Source organism: Callionymus lyra, chromosome 11, assembly GCF_982586985.1.
Source record: "Callionymus lyra chromosome 11, fCalLyr1.hap1.1, whole genome shotgun sequence".
NCBI lineage: Eukaryota > Metazoa > Chordata > Actinopteri > Syngnathiformes > Callionymidae > Callionymus > Callionymus lyra.
In genome coordinates, this window is record NC_141828.1 from 10,936,515 (window position 1) to 10,950,837 (window position 14,323).

General features: G+C 38.8%; 1 protein-coding gene across 1 annotated transcript; it reads left to right on the plus strand.

The window, feature by feature from the left end:
• Nucleotides 1-600: 600 nt before the first annotated feature.
• On the plus strand, nucleotides 601-13,649 carry mocos (molybdenum cofactor sulfurase). The gene is made up of 15 exons (XM_087802812.1): nucleotides 601-1,240; nucleotides 1,316-1,405; nucleotides 1,463-1,529; nucleotides 1,618-2,271; nucleotides 2,361-2,437; nucleotides 3,781-3,980; nucleotides 4,050-4,166; nucleotides 4,250-4,621; nucleotides 4,688-4,850; nucleotides 4,916-4,997; nucleotides 6,383-6,507; nucleotides 8,216-8,321; nucleotides 8,394-8,535; nucleotides 9,200-9,304; nucleotides 12,574-13,649. The coding sequence occupies exons 1-15, from the start codon at nucleotides 1,135-1,137 to the stop codon at nucleotides 12,691-12,693; spliced, it is 2,526 nt and encodes an 841-aa protein (XP_087658938.1). The 5' UTR covers nucleotides 601-1,134; the 3' UTR covers nucleotides 12,694-13,649.
• The last annotated feature ends 674 nt before the right edge of the window (nucleotides 13,650-14,323 follow it).

The following is a 14,323-nucleotide window of genomic DNA, read 5'->3' on the forward strand; positions in this document are numbered from 1 at the left end:
TGAGATTATACTGATACTATTCAATTAATGTAAGACATTTACAGATACACGATAGAAGAACATAATAGCTCTTTCTATCCCGTGTTTAAATGGAGCCAAATCACTTTACCTTTTCTCACTTAAAGAAAATAGGGTGTCACTTTTGGATCTGATAGTACGCCTGTGACCTTTATTTATAATGTTTGTCTCTACGTATCTTATATAATAATGTTGTTGTGTTTTTTTTAAACAGAGTCATTTTTCATCATTTAATTAAACTAATTCATTGCAAACAGGTCTTGCAAATTGAATTATTATTATTATTATTTTTCAAATGGGATCATTTCACTAGTAAAATAAAAAAGATTATAGAAGAAGAACAACAACATTATAGCTATCAAAACTTAGTGTTAATATAACACTAAAAACATAAACCACAAATGTCTTTTTTCCATGTATGAATTATAAGTATTAATTATTGAATGCATGTAATTAATATCAGTTAAATAATATCATAAAAAATAGACAAGAATATTATTTTGATCATTAATTAGGGATTAAGAAATACAAAGGTGAAGAAAACATGTAAATATATGAAATAAAAAACAACTTAAACTCGAGTCTAAATAATATTTTTAAATATTACATTTTTTGTTTGACTATTACTGTACATGAAGGATGCGATTATTTCTTATAAATGTAATGTTTCATACGTTTTAAATGTATAAACTTATGGACACCATCATTTGTACAAACCATTTGTTTACGTATCAAATAAAAAGTCTTGGAATTGCTGGTGGGTGCTGGAAAGTAGTGTCACGTGATCACTTTTTCTTTTTTTTAAATTCCAAATAGAAAAAAACGTTATAATTATTATTCTTTATCTTTACTCGAATCCACTGTTGTGCTCGGATCAAAAATGTATTTAAAAAAACAACAAATAAGTTATATTTTCTTTTGCCATTTCCTGTCACTCAAAAACGTTATTGACACAAAAAACGAGAAGAATGGGAAGCACGTTCTTCGTCAGATCTCGCGCGTGCCAATCATTCGTAGTCAGCAGACTTTGACCCCGATCACGTGACCGCGACTACGAGACCTTTTCCCTTTTTTTTTTTAAACAAAAGTTTTACAACGTTTTCAAGCCGCTCCAGCATGGACGACATCAACAACATCGACACATTCAAGCAACTCTGCGGTGACTATGGTTATGGAGGAGACTTTCACGAGGTCGTGGAGAGAGAGTTTGCGCGCATGAAAGGTAGGAAATAAAAGAAATAACTGTAAAAGGGAAGAGAGAAAAGAGAAGAGCTCGCTGACATGACAGTTGTTTCAGGGATAACGTACTTGGATCACGCGGCTGCGACTTTATACCCAGAATCTGCGGTTAAAGAATATTATCAGGATATTTCCAGGAATGTTTACGGTAAGAAGTCGATTATATATGAGTTTTTTCATGTTTAAATGTATGTTTCATGTACAGGAAACCCTCACAGCCGCAGCTCCAGCAGCAGACTGACACATGACACCATCGAGAGGGTCAGATACAGGTGAAGTCTCGTCCAAACTTTCCTTTTTAAGAATAAAAAAAAAGCTGGTTGAAAACAGAACTTTTTTTCCCTATCCCCCGCCTTTCAGGATATTGCAGCACTTCAACGCGGACCCGGAGGAATACTGTGTTATTTTCACTTCTGGGTGTACAGCTGCTCTCAAATTAGTTGCTGAAAGCTTTCCTTGGACGGCGGCGTCTGGGCGAGAGTCGGCCAGTCGCTTCTGCCACCTGACTGATAATCATACCTCGGCGGTGGGCGTACGAGGACCGGCGTCCGACGGGGGGGCCGTCATCCTGCCCGTGACCCTGTCGGATGTGGAGAACGGAGCCCAAGAAGATGGGGGTCTGGGTGATGGTGACGGTGACGCCTGCCTGACGCCGCACCTCTTCTGCTACCCCGCACAGAGCAACTTCTCGGGACACAAATACCCCCTCGACCACGTGAAGGCCATCCAGGCGAGGCGGCTCTACCCGGCGTGTAAACACCCAGGACGCTGGTTCGTGCTGCTGGACGCGGCTTCTTATGTCAGCTGCTCGCCTCTCGACCTCCGAGACTGTCCCGCTGATTTCATTCCTATCTCTTTCTACAAGATGTTCGGTTTCCCCACCGGCCTTGGCGCTCTTTTGGCGAGCAGGGATGCAGCCGGCATACTAAAAAAGACTTATTTTGGAGGTGGTTCAGCGGCCGCTTACCTTTCAGGAGAAGATTATTATGTGCAGACAGAAAGCATCTCAGACAGGTGAAGAACCTTGCATTCACTCTGAAGATTCCAGTATTTTTTTGTACCTTCACGTACTGAAATATTTCCGCTGTGTTTCTCTCGTCAAGGTTTGAAGACGGTACTGTGTCTTTCTTGGAAATTGTAGCTCTGAATCACAGTTTTGAAGCACTGTACAGGATCACAGGTGAGATCCCCCTGTTGTGTGTTAATATAGTAGTTTAATATACAATAGCAAACTTAAAAAAGTCAAAGTAATTTAAAACATTTTTAACAGTTGGTGAAAAAATAATTGATCTTTTTTATGTAAAAAGTATGGGATTCACCGGAAAAACATAAGAACTTTCAGAAATATCAGGGAAAAATTAAATAAAATAATGTAAGGGTATTCCTACATTTACTACCTAAATATTTTTATTAATTTCAAATAGTTATACATTTTGGTCCGACTGGTATTAGCTTTTTAAATCTACTACGAACCCTGTTTTAAAAATGACATGGACCTTGTAAAGGTCTGTAGGTACGTCAAGGGACCTGGTTTTGACTCTATTGCAACTAGGGGTGTGTATTGCCTGGATACAGTTCGTATCACAGTACATAGACAATCGTACAATATATTGTGTTACTGTAGTAACAAGGATGTATTTGTAGTGTTGTCCAAGTACTTAACTCTGGCGTTTCAGAATGTACTGATCACATGACTCTTGAGGAAGTCGTAACTGCTTTCATTTGTTTTGAAACAAAATATGTCTAAACAGCTTCTGGAGTCGACTGTATCCTCTCGTCCTCAGTCATCACCAGGCTGTTGCACGATTTAGTTGTTCCTTTAGCTCAAGAGACCATTATATTGCAATATTTTGTATCAATGTATCAATATTCAGCAGCAATGTATTTTTATTTAAAGGAAATAATAATAATTATAAATAATTAATACATTTGCTTTTAATCATATTTAATTTTTTGTTATATTTCATGGTTAACGAATCATAGTTTGTATTTTGTTTTATATATACAGTATATATATATATATATCTTTTTTTTTAACATGCAAATATTCACATAGTTTTTTTCGTTTTTATTTTGCAATTAAACTTCTGGTCGCTAGATGGATGAAAGCGACAATGCAGTCTCACAATATCCCAGTGATGACCGAGGACGAGAGGATGCAGCTTTTAAAGCTGTCGTTTTGACTTATTTTGGTTAGAATACTAACTTAAGTTGTTACTTTGAGTAATGTGGTCTGTAAATTCTGCAACAGCAGAGTCAAGTACTTTGGGCAATACTGGAATCGATATCTTTGTTCCCATACTATCGCAATATATTTCAATATATTGTATTGTTGCCCCTGTATTGTATCACAAAAAGTGAATCCTGCTGTAGCTTATAGTGTCGGTATTATCTTTTTCAAAGTATTTTCCAATGTATTGTTTATTTGCCTTAAATACTCTTAACTAACAACACATTCATTATCGTTAAAATCTATTAAGAAAAGGCACATCTTCACGTCTTTATCCCTTCGTCTGCTTTCAGGCGGCATGACCAACATCCAGCAGCACACGTTCGGTCTGGCGCGCTACACTTACACGCTGCTGTCAAGTCTTTGCCATGGCAACGGTCGACCGGTGGCTCGCATATACACAGAAGGCCAGTTTGAGAGTCCGCTCACACAGGGCGCCCTCCTTAACTTCAACCTCATCGATTCCCGCGGACAAATAATTGGCTATACTCAGGTGTGCCCGCCGCTCTCTCTACATTATGCACAATAGTTATCTTTTTGACTCATTGATGAACCGTCACAGGTGGACCGGATGGCCGCTCTGTACGACATCCATGTGCGCACGGGCTGTTTCTGCAACACCGGTGCGTGTCAGAGTTTCCTGGGGATCAGCAACCAGCAGATCAGGAGGAACCTGGAGGTGCGAGCAGGAGAGAATAGTTTAAATTCGAAGCAGAAGAGATTTAAAAAAAAAAAAGTTCTCGATTCTCTGTTTTTTTTAAGGCTGGCCATGTCTGTGGAGACGCTATCGACCTGGTGGACGGTCGGCCGACCGGATCGGTCCGCGCGTCCTTCGGCTACATGTCGACATTTGAAGATTGTCAAAGGCTGCTGAGCTTTATAGCGGAGTGCTTTGTGGAGAAACCGGTGACGCTAGACAGAGCCAGACTGGAGGCGCTAAAGGCCACAGCGGCATCCCAGAGTCTCCACAACAACAATCCTCCGGTCACAAACCACACAGAGAAAGTCGACAAGACGCAGGGACTCGCGGCTTCGCCGGAGGGATCCAAGAGGATCAACCCGGGCGGCCGTGACCAGCCGTACACTCTGACCAACATCTACATTTATCCCATTAAATCCTGTGCAGCGTTTCAGGTGAGAGCGAGCGTCTGTCGTGTCTCACTCAAAAGTGTGAACCTGCTTTATGTTGTTGTCCTGCAGGTGTCCAACTGGCCGGTGGGACCTCAGGGTCTGCTGCACGACCGAGGCTGGATGGCGGTGAATGGGAACGGCGTGTGTTTAAGTCAGAAGCGAGAGCCGCGCCTGTGTCTGGTTCGCCCTCAAGTCCACCTTCCGTCCAACAAACTCCTGCTACGGGCGACGGGTTCGTTCGCCTCGACTGCCTGAATAATACAAGCTCGCACATATTTATCGTTTCTCTCTGCGCAGGGATGGAGATGATCTCAGTTCCACTCGAGGGGCCAACGGCGGAAAACTATCCCGGGTGTCAGAGAAAAGTTTGTGGACACAGGTGCGACGATTCACTTAAGCAAATATGATGAGAAATATCCGAATCAATATTGTGTTTTCACATGATTTTTGTATGGTAAGAAGAAGGCGTCCGTTCTCCCCGTTTCAAGCTTCAGATTACAAACATGAATCCCACAACGAGAAGAATTTGTCATGGCAACTGATGATGGCGATATAGCTACGCTGCTTTTGTCACAATTGTAGTCTGTAGCAACAAAAAGCAGAGATTATCATCTTTCAGAAATGATGGTTTCAGCGTGAATGATGAGAACCATTTGCATATGATTGTTCGCTCGCCATCACCAAGATGTGGATCAGACCTGTCGCTGTATAATCATATCATATAACACAAAACGAGCGCAGACCTTCGCTTCATTTAATTTTCAGTTTTTCTAAACACTGATATTTCCCTTTAATTACTCTGAAATATATTAAATTACAAACATGTGGATGCAGTAAACCCATTGATACAATAGGTGGCAGTAGTGATGCAGAACTCTCTTAATGGGAAGAGAAGAAGAAAGTTGGCATTGAAATGACCAATACCTTATAATAATGATGTACTCGGGTGGTACTACAGTTAGCAGCGGTCAATGCAGAGGATATCAGAATATTGAATGGATGAGTATTTATAAAAAAAATCAATAATTTCCATATTCAAAGGTTTAATTTTGGTGGTGTTTTTTTTACAGTTTTATAAAACAATAGGAATATTTTCCAAATTAATTAATTTTTTCTAGATATATATATTCCAATTTCAATAATTCAAAAATAAATTTTCTAAATTCAATATATTCTCATTCATAGCCATTAAAATTCAATTTAAAATGTTGGTATAACAGTGTCACAAGACCAAACCAATACAGTACTTGGCTTTTTTGCAGCTAATGGTAGTTTTAAAGCTTGGTGTGAATATATTTTCTAACTGAATATTTGAATAAGAATATCAAACTATGTGTAAAAAAAAAATAATTTAAAATATAATTATAAATACAATCCCTTTTTAAATTATTTAAAAAAAAAAAGCATATTTAAAAAGGTTGTTAATCAAACAAAACATGCTTAAAAATAATTTAAATAAAAGTTTTTGAGTTTCAACATTTAAAATAATTTATCTAAACATTTAATTTTCTGACGGCAATGATGTTCTGCCATAGTTGGTTAGATAAAATTCTCATTGGAAGATATTAGTTCAAGCTGTGTAACTTTCCTGAGGAAAAAGGTGAAAGACAAAGCATTAATGTTCTCTGAATCACTTTGGTAAGTACATATATAATGGAAGTTATAGCAACACATTTTGTCCCTCTGATGTTCAAAGGTTTGTCACCGAGATATGATCACGATCTGCATTTTAACTCGGGCTATCATACTCTCTGTCGATCCCAGGGTGGAGACGGTGGACTGTGGGGACGAGGCAGCAGCATGGCTTTCAGAGTTCCTTGGACAGCCTTGTCGGTTGATAAAACAAAATCCCAATTTCACACGAGACAAAAAGGAAAGGCCCGACACAGGTAACACTGAGCCCTCGTGAGGAATGCCTGCTGACTTCTGATTACTTTCCTACTCTGGAGATTTGTAAAAAAAAAAAAAAAACAGAAACTGCTAGTCTTCTATCTGAAATAGAAAGTCAATCTTTAATGTATTCCTTTGCCATTCTTTCCTGGTATCTTCAACATGTTATGGTCCAAAACTGTCTCTCTTTTCAAATTGTATGAAACCATCTGGCCCAGTAATCTAACTAGCCTCTGGCTGCATCTTCCTCCTTTCTTCTCATACACATATGTGTGTGTCCTGTCGGGCGTCTCCTTTAAAAATCTCTGAAGACTTGTCTTTGACTAGTGAAGTGTATTGGCTTGAATCTGGAGATTATGATTATATACGATATGATACATATCATGATAAACGCGGGATAAGTATGATATCTTACAATACTTAAGGAAAAAAAGAGCATAATTGTTGCGTAGTCCTAGTACTTGACGCTGGTGTTGCCGAATTTAAAGACCACATGACTCTTGACAAAGTTGTTACTAACTTTATATGTCCAAGAATCTGCTTTAAGAGCTGCTGTAGTTGACTGTATCCTCTCGTCCACAGTTGTCTCTGGGATCTTATGAGATTTCCCTGCTTCTTCTAGCTGCTTAAGATGTAATAACTGCTGCCATCTAGCGACCAGAAGTTTAATTGCAACAGAAAAATGAACAAAGTTTTGAATAGTTGCAGCTCAATTGGGAATGAGAATTGTAAAATATAAGGTTAATACTATTGTAATAATGCGATATTTAGGTGCATCGATATTAAGTATTCTTCTGAAAGCAAAAATAACTTATTTCTTAACAAAAATTAAACAAATCAAACATCGAAATAACATGTTTATTAAAATAATGAAATAAACTCCCAATCCATGAAATATGTTCTCTAGCTTCCCCCTAGTGTCTGGGTAGTGTAACTGCGATGTCAGAAATGTTCAGATTCTGGTTCTATCCTTCCTGGTAACTTCACAAAGTATCTCAGTACGACACCGTCTCTGACCTACTGCTGTAAAATAGTTTGGTGGTCACATGACACTAACATTATCATCAAAGCTGCATGATTGCGCCAGTTATGACGGTTCAAAATATAACCAATTAATCAAACATTTAATGGACGGACTTTATTGATCACTTGAGGAAAATTCAACCTGAAAATGAATTTATTTTTTGAAAGATGACATTGTCATAATTATGTCACACATTAACCCTTAAATAAATATTGCTTAGTGCTTTAACATCTTTTTTATGTCCTGCAATCACAGATGTTTTCTATTTAGAGTGTATTATCTTAAAGTGTGTATGTATGGCTACAGTGTATACAGGTGGATCAGGCTTTCTTACTTATGGTGCACGAGCTCGGCTCTTTTCAAATCAACATCTCTAAGCACAGACTCCCATCACGTTGATTTAGGATATTCACTCGACAAATAAGAAGTCACGGACGATACCTTGTCGGTCCTGACCTCCAGCTCTTGTTTACGCCGGTGCAATCCTACAGCAATATGCATAAAGGGCGGCTCGCGCTCAAGCTCAGTCGCAGCCGTGTCCTCGAGTCAACTCGTGCACCGGCGCTGTAAAGTCAAATAACGCGAGCCCCGGCCGTCTCTTGGAGGCGCTTTGATGCTGAGATAAGTGACGTTGCCTGGAGGAGACACGATCATCCGGGTAATGTGGAGTGTTTTTCTCTCAGCTGCCGCCGCCGCCGCCTCCACGTCTCTCTCTCTGGTGAACGTCGCTCAGTATCTGATGATCAACCGAGCCAGCGTGGAGCACGTTCGAGATCTGATGAGGAGCAGGTTCGAACACGAGCGCCACCGTTCACATAAAAACACACACACACACACACTCCAACGTTTTGCTCTTTCCAGGCTGGATGGCTCGGAGGACGATCGTCTCCTCGACGCCGACGACGTCATTAGTCGCTTCCGAGCGAATATGGTCTTCGCTGGCGTCGAACCGTTCGAGGAGGACAAATGGTCACGCTTGCTCATTGGCAACACTCGATTCACGGTGAGCCTCCAGTTGAACGTCTTCACCTGTGGACTGAAATGAAGTAAAGGTCATTTGTAAAGCGCTTTTCTAGACCAGGGTCACAAAGCGCTTTAACAATCAAAATACATACTTTAAAAGGCAAAGACGACATAAGACAAACTAGTCCCAGAAAACAGTGAAAAGCAAAAATAAGAATGTCTTCAGATGTTTCTTGAAGGAGTCAGTAGATCATCAAACACAGAGAGAGAAGAAGATCGTTCCAAAGCTTAGGAGCAATAGCCTGGACAATCTCTTCTCTGGTCCTGAACAGTGTTCAGGAACCATCAGTAGATTCTGATCCGCAGACCTCAGAGCCCGAACTGGGGTGTAAGGCTGGATAAGATCACTGATGGAAGGTCTGACCATGAATAGAAAGAAACTGGCAGCCAGTGAAGAGTTTTAAGGATCGGGGAAATGTGAGTTTTGTATCAAAGCGAGACAGATCCTTCTTGTTTAGACACAAAGATAAACCGTTACAATAGTCTAAACGAGAAGAAACGCATGGACTATAAACTCCAGATTGTGTTGTGACACCATTTTCCCAAGTTAAGAGATTTTTCTCAGTTGAAGGAAACGGTTTCTGGTCATTTTTCTGCAGTGTTGAACTAGAAATAAGTATGTTGTCATTGTGATTTATCCCAAGGTTGGAGGCCCATGTGGACGCTGCCAGATGATCGGAGTGGATCAGGACTCTGGGAACAAAACAAAAGAGCCACTGGTGTCTCTATCTTCCTTTCGTTCTGGGAAGGTCAGTCAAAACATATCGATTGAACAGTCTGTGTGTGTGTGTGTGTGTGTGTGTGTGTGTGTGTGTGTGTGTGTGTGTGTGTGTGTGTGTGTGTGTGTGTGTGTGTGTGTGTGTGTGTGTGTGTGTGTGTGTGTGTGTGTGTGTGTGTGTGTGTGTGTGTGTGTGTGTGTGTGTGTGTGTGTGTGTGTGTGTGTGTGTGTGTGTGTGTGTGTGTGTGTGTGTGTGTGTGTGTCAGGCATATCTGATGTCGTCTGAATCAATCAGAGTCCTTGAGTAATACATCGACGTGTATAACTGAGAAAATATTCTTAAAAGATAATCAGTCATTCACCTCATGGCGGATTTTCAAGAGGCTCATTTATTCTTCTTTATATCGCACCTGAACTCTGGCCTTGAACTTGAATGTTGATTCTAAATATTAGTGATTCCTAGCCTGTCTCCGCACACAAATGCTGAACGACTCTTATGTATCATGAATTACATTTTGAGTTCATTAATAATGGCAGTATGTCAGTGTCATGAGAATATGGATTTTTTTGTATTTTTATAATTGAATTTAAGTTTAAAAATGATATATTGACATTCCTTATCTGTCCTTGTCAGCCTATATAAAGACCCCACAGTAAGTAAGGATGTATTCTTATGTTAGTGCTATCACAGGCGTCATGTTGACATTATCTTTTTGAGGATTGAAATCCGCAATGCATTGTGGTACATGGGCGTTATCGCCTCACACCAATGCTTCTACGTTGTCACGTGATCGCCTGTGTGTCGCATGATTGGCGGAAAGTTTGATCAAGTAGCTTTTATCCACTTCTAGCATTGTCTGGCGTGTACAAAAAGATAATTAATTTTAAAATTCAATACATTTTATTCATATTTTTTTAATTAAATATTCTGATATCCTCTGACTGACTTCATCTCGTCAGCTTCAAATACATTGTTTTTTTTGTTCAGGGAAAATAGGATGGTGATCAATTGATAAATGTTCAGTTTCAATTAAGACTTTAAACGTATGAAATCAAGATCATCGATTCAAATTTAAATGTTTTGTTTCATTTATATTTGCATTTTTTTCATGTTGGTATTATTTAGAACCAATTTGGGGTTAAAACTAAATTAAAGGGTCTATTAGGAAGTTATCAAGAGTTGGTTTCAGAACCTATCCCAGCTACACGGGGCACTAGGCATTGACCATATCACTTAAAAAGTCCCCTGTGTGATGTCGAGGACTGAGAATAAATAATGTTAAATTTGTCTACCACACAAATAAGCAGTGTGAAATAGCACAAGATAAGAAAAAGTCTCGCTTAACTTATTTGTCGCGTTAACTGGCAGATGATGGATTGAAATGTGTTAAAGAAAAAAGCTCTGAACAACAATGAAGTCTCAGCTTTAGAATCACTTGCCGTCGTATGCAATCAAGGAGAATTGTGTACCTGACAGCTCACCTGCATGTTCACCACAGTGTCCTGACGGGTAAAGTTCAGAGCTGTATTTCCCTTCGCACACATCGTTCAAGAACATGAGTTTGGTTCCTCATAAATGTTGCAACAGCCGCCCGTAGAAAAGTAAAACAAAAAAGATGGGGACCCCTGCTGCACAAGTGTCATAAAGGTGTGAGTGCCGGTCCTACAGCTGCCCAGAACTCTGACTCTGGCGCTCTGTGGAGAATAACTGAAGAAAAGATGTGACCTTATGGCAGCGACAGTATGACTCATCGTAGGTTAATACACTTGAGTGGAATTTCAAGATGTTATGGGTTTTTGATTTCTGGTTGAGATCAGTCGAGAGAAACGTTTTGCTTCTAACCAGTAAACAGGTTTAAACTGATCCAAGACTATACATGACTTTAATCCCTCCTGGACACATACTAACTCTTTTACAGTCATAATCATTATCAGAACTTCTTTTGTTGTAAACATAACACGGTTTTTTTGTGATGGAATTACAAAATAATGAAATACAAATGCAAAATATTACCATAATATGGAATATACATAATTAACATAAATTAAATGCATTCAATTTTATTAAATAAAGTACTATAATTCTAAATATAAATTAGATTTGGATTTCATTCATCCGAATTTGAAACCTGGGCTATGACTTTTATTTTAAATAAACCTTTTTCTTTTTTTTTAAACATGCATATTAATTTCTCCAATTCATACATTTTTAATCTAAGATGACATTAATATGATTCTCACTCAACCCTTTTTTTTAAAAAATATTTTAAAATCTTCCAGAGGAACCAAACATATTCATGATGAACTGAACAAAGAATCACACATTTTAAACATTGTATGTTATTCAACCAGAGAATGCAAAAAGGACAAGAACATGAGTCAAATGAGAACTTGACAACGTGAAGCGACAAACTTTAGATGCTAATGCTCAAATTCTAAAAATGTAAATTTGTGTCTGTCGTTTAAAAATGTTATCAGGCTAATTTTTCAACATCATTAAATGTGTCCTGCTTACGATAAAATGTTTGGACACCCCAATTTTGAACATATAAAACATTTCTTGACCCACTTTATTTTCTTATTCAAGTTGTTCTGCAAAATTATTTCTTATTTTTATAGTCAAAAGCAGCATCAATACTTCAGAATCAATTGTAGAAGAGATGTTTCTTTTTTATCAGTCGGTCACGGCTGAAATTAAAGGACCTTGAAAATATTTATGACATACGATCTGGAGCTTGTAATCCATGAGTTTGTGACTAGTTTATTTTTGTGTCTAAACAAGAAGGAGCTGTCTCGCCTGCAGTTAATACAAAACTCTGCAGTGAGAATGTTAACCTCCTCCAGTGTTGTTTTTGATTGTAAAAAGAACTTTGTGACCCTGCTCTAGAAAGGCGCTTTACAAATAACCTTTACTTTACTTTACTTACTTTGCCATCTGCTCCACTCCAGCAATAACGATTGCAATAAGATTTTATTATCCAATATGTAACACTTTCGCAAACCACTCTTAAATCTTCATCATTAATCTTCAGTTGTTAGTTGAAATTATTTCCATCAGGAGGATTGGATTTGTTTCAGTTCATCTCGGATGAATAGAATCTGTGGGAGGAAACTTCCCTCATGTTGCGATGCTGCCGTCAGTGTCTGATTTTCATCATGAATATGAAAAGTGTCTCTTAAAATGAGGATTTTCTACATGATGTTTCGGAGTCGTTTTGCTACATTAACACAAGTTAAAGGTTGCGAGGGAAAAAAAGCAATTCATGTAATGACTTCACATTTCTTCTTCCTCTCCACAAGGTGACTTTCGGTGTTTACCTGACCCACCATCTACCGGAGGGCTCCACCTCGGCTGGACTCCTCTCCGTCGGGTCTCTTGTGCACGTCGAAGCCCGGGCTCCTGCAGGACACCATCCGTGAGCCTCCCTCACGTCTCCTGGACATATTCTGCGATTTTTTTCTCAGAGTCATTCTTGGTCAAGATCACCTTTGTTTGAGAGAAAAATACAAACAGGTATCGATCAAACACTGTTGGATTTAAATGGATTAGTTACCATCTTTTTTTTCTTTTTTTTTTACCGCAGGACTCTTTATTCCTCTGTAAGTTTTTCTCTGGCGACGAACCTTTGTCGTCAAAACATTCACACTTTTCCGCAGGGTTAATTATTTGAACGTTGAACGTGTGATTGGTACTGCAGAGAAAACATGTCAGCCTCTGACGCACTAATCACTGTTGTTTGTTATCCTGCCAAAACTTTCTTTCTGTCGGGTACTCCTGTGGAGATTTACTGCACTTTCTATTCCAAACGCGTCCTCTTAAGCGCTGCCAAAATCTTCTTCCTGGGAGAGACGAGAAAACAAGAAATTGTGTTATGTATGAGCTTGTTATTAAGATACTGCAGTGGACCACTTAATTAATGCCAAAGGGTTAATAGTTAACTGAAAAAATGGAGGATGTTCTGCACATATATTCATGACAACTCCAGAGAGGAGAGAATGATGTGTGGTGAATAATCAGCTCATTCTAATGAAATTGCAACCCTTTTCCTGTTACTAATGTTTGGTTTTTATATCTTTATCCGTTTATGCAAACGATGGTTTGAAACCGTCCTTCATTGTCTGCTGTTTCCAATGTGTGACGTGTGACTACTTTTTATCTGGACTGGCTTGTGTTGATGAGTCCTTTTTTATTGAGAATTGTAACTCTTTTTTTAAATGCTGTTCATTTTATTTAAAACCTCATAAGACATCAGAGACAACATTGTGGCGGCTTTTGTGTTGTACCTCCTTTAAATCCCATCTGTTACATATGAATATTTAGAGGTTATTGGTCTGTTGAAGTGGGATTTGGGCAGAATTCATCACCCGCAGGTGAAGCAGGGGTTAGATTTACCGACGGGCTGCTTAAAGATAGATAATAACTGTAATAGTAAGTAAGTAAGTAAAGGTTATTTGTAAAGCGCCTTTCTAGACTAGAGTCACAAAGCGCTTTAACAATCAAAAACAATACACGGATAAAATATATACTTTAAAAGATCAAGACACATAAGACAAACACAGGAGTCCCAGAAAATCAGGGAAAAGCACAAATAAAAGTGTCTTAAGATGTTTCTTGAAGGAGTCAGTAGATCATCAAACACAGAGGAAGATCGTTCCAAAGCTTAGGAGCAACAGTCTGGAAGGATTTCTCTCCTCTGGTCCTGAGCCGTGTTCAGGAACCGTCAGTAGATTCTGATGGTGTAAGGCTGGATCAGATCACTGATGGAAGGTCTGACCATGAATAGTTCTGAAAGTAAGAACCATAATTTTAAAATTGATCCTGAAAGACACTGGCAGCCAGTGAAGAGTTTTAAGGATCGGAGAAATGTGAGTTCTTCTACTAGAGCGGGTCAGAATTCTTGCTAGAGAGTTTAAATATATGTTCAGTATATCAATTATATATATGTGCAATGTTGGATAGGTTCTGCTGATTAAAACTGCCTGTGGCTCACATGAAGACTTCATAAAAAAACTACGACACTTAAAGTAAATGTTTATTTTTATGTTAAAT

Excerpts from the sequence above, each read along its gene's own strand:
- mocos (XM_087802812.1), top strand. The coding sequence starts at position 1,135 with ATGGACGACATCAACAACATCGACACATTCAAGCAACTCTGCGGTGAC. Across the intron at positions 4,167-4,249 it reads AGATCAGGAGGAACCTGGAG|GCTGGCCATGTCTGTGGAGA; the intron begins GTGCGAGCAGGA and ends GTTTTTTTTAAG. Across the intron at positions 4,622-4,687 it reads AATCCTGTGCAGCGTTTCAG|GTGTCCAACTGGCCGGTGGG; the intron begins GTGAGAGCGAGC and ends GTTGTCCTGCAG.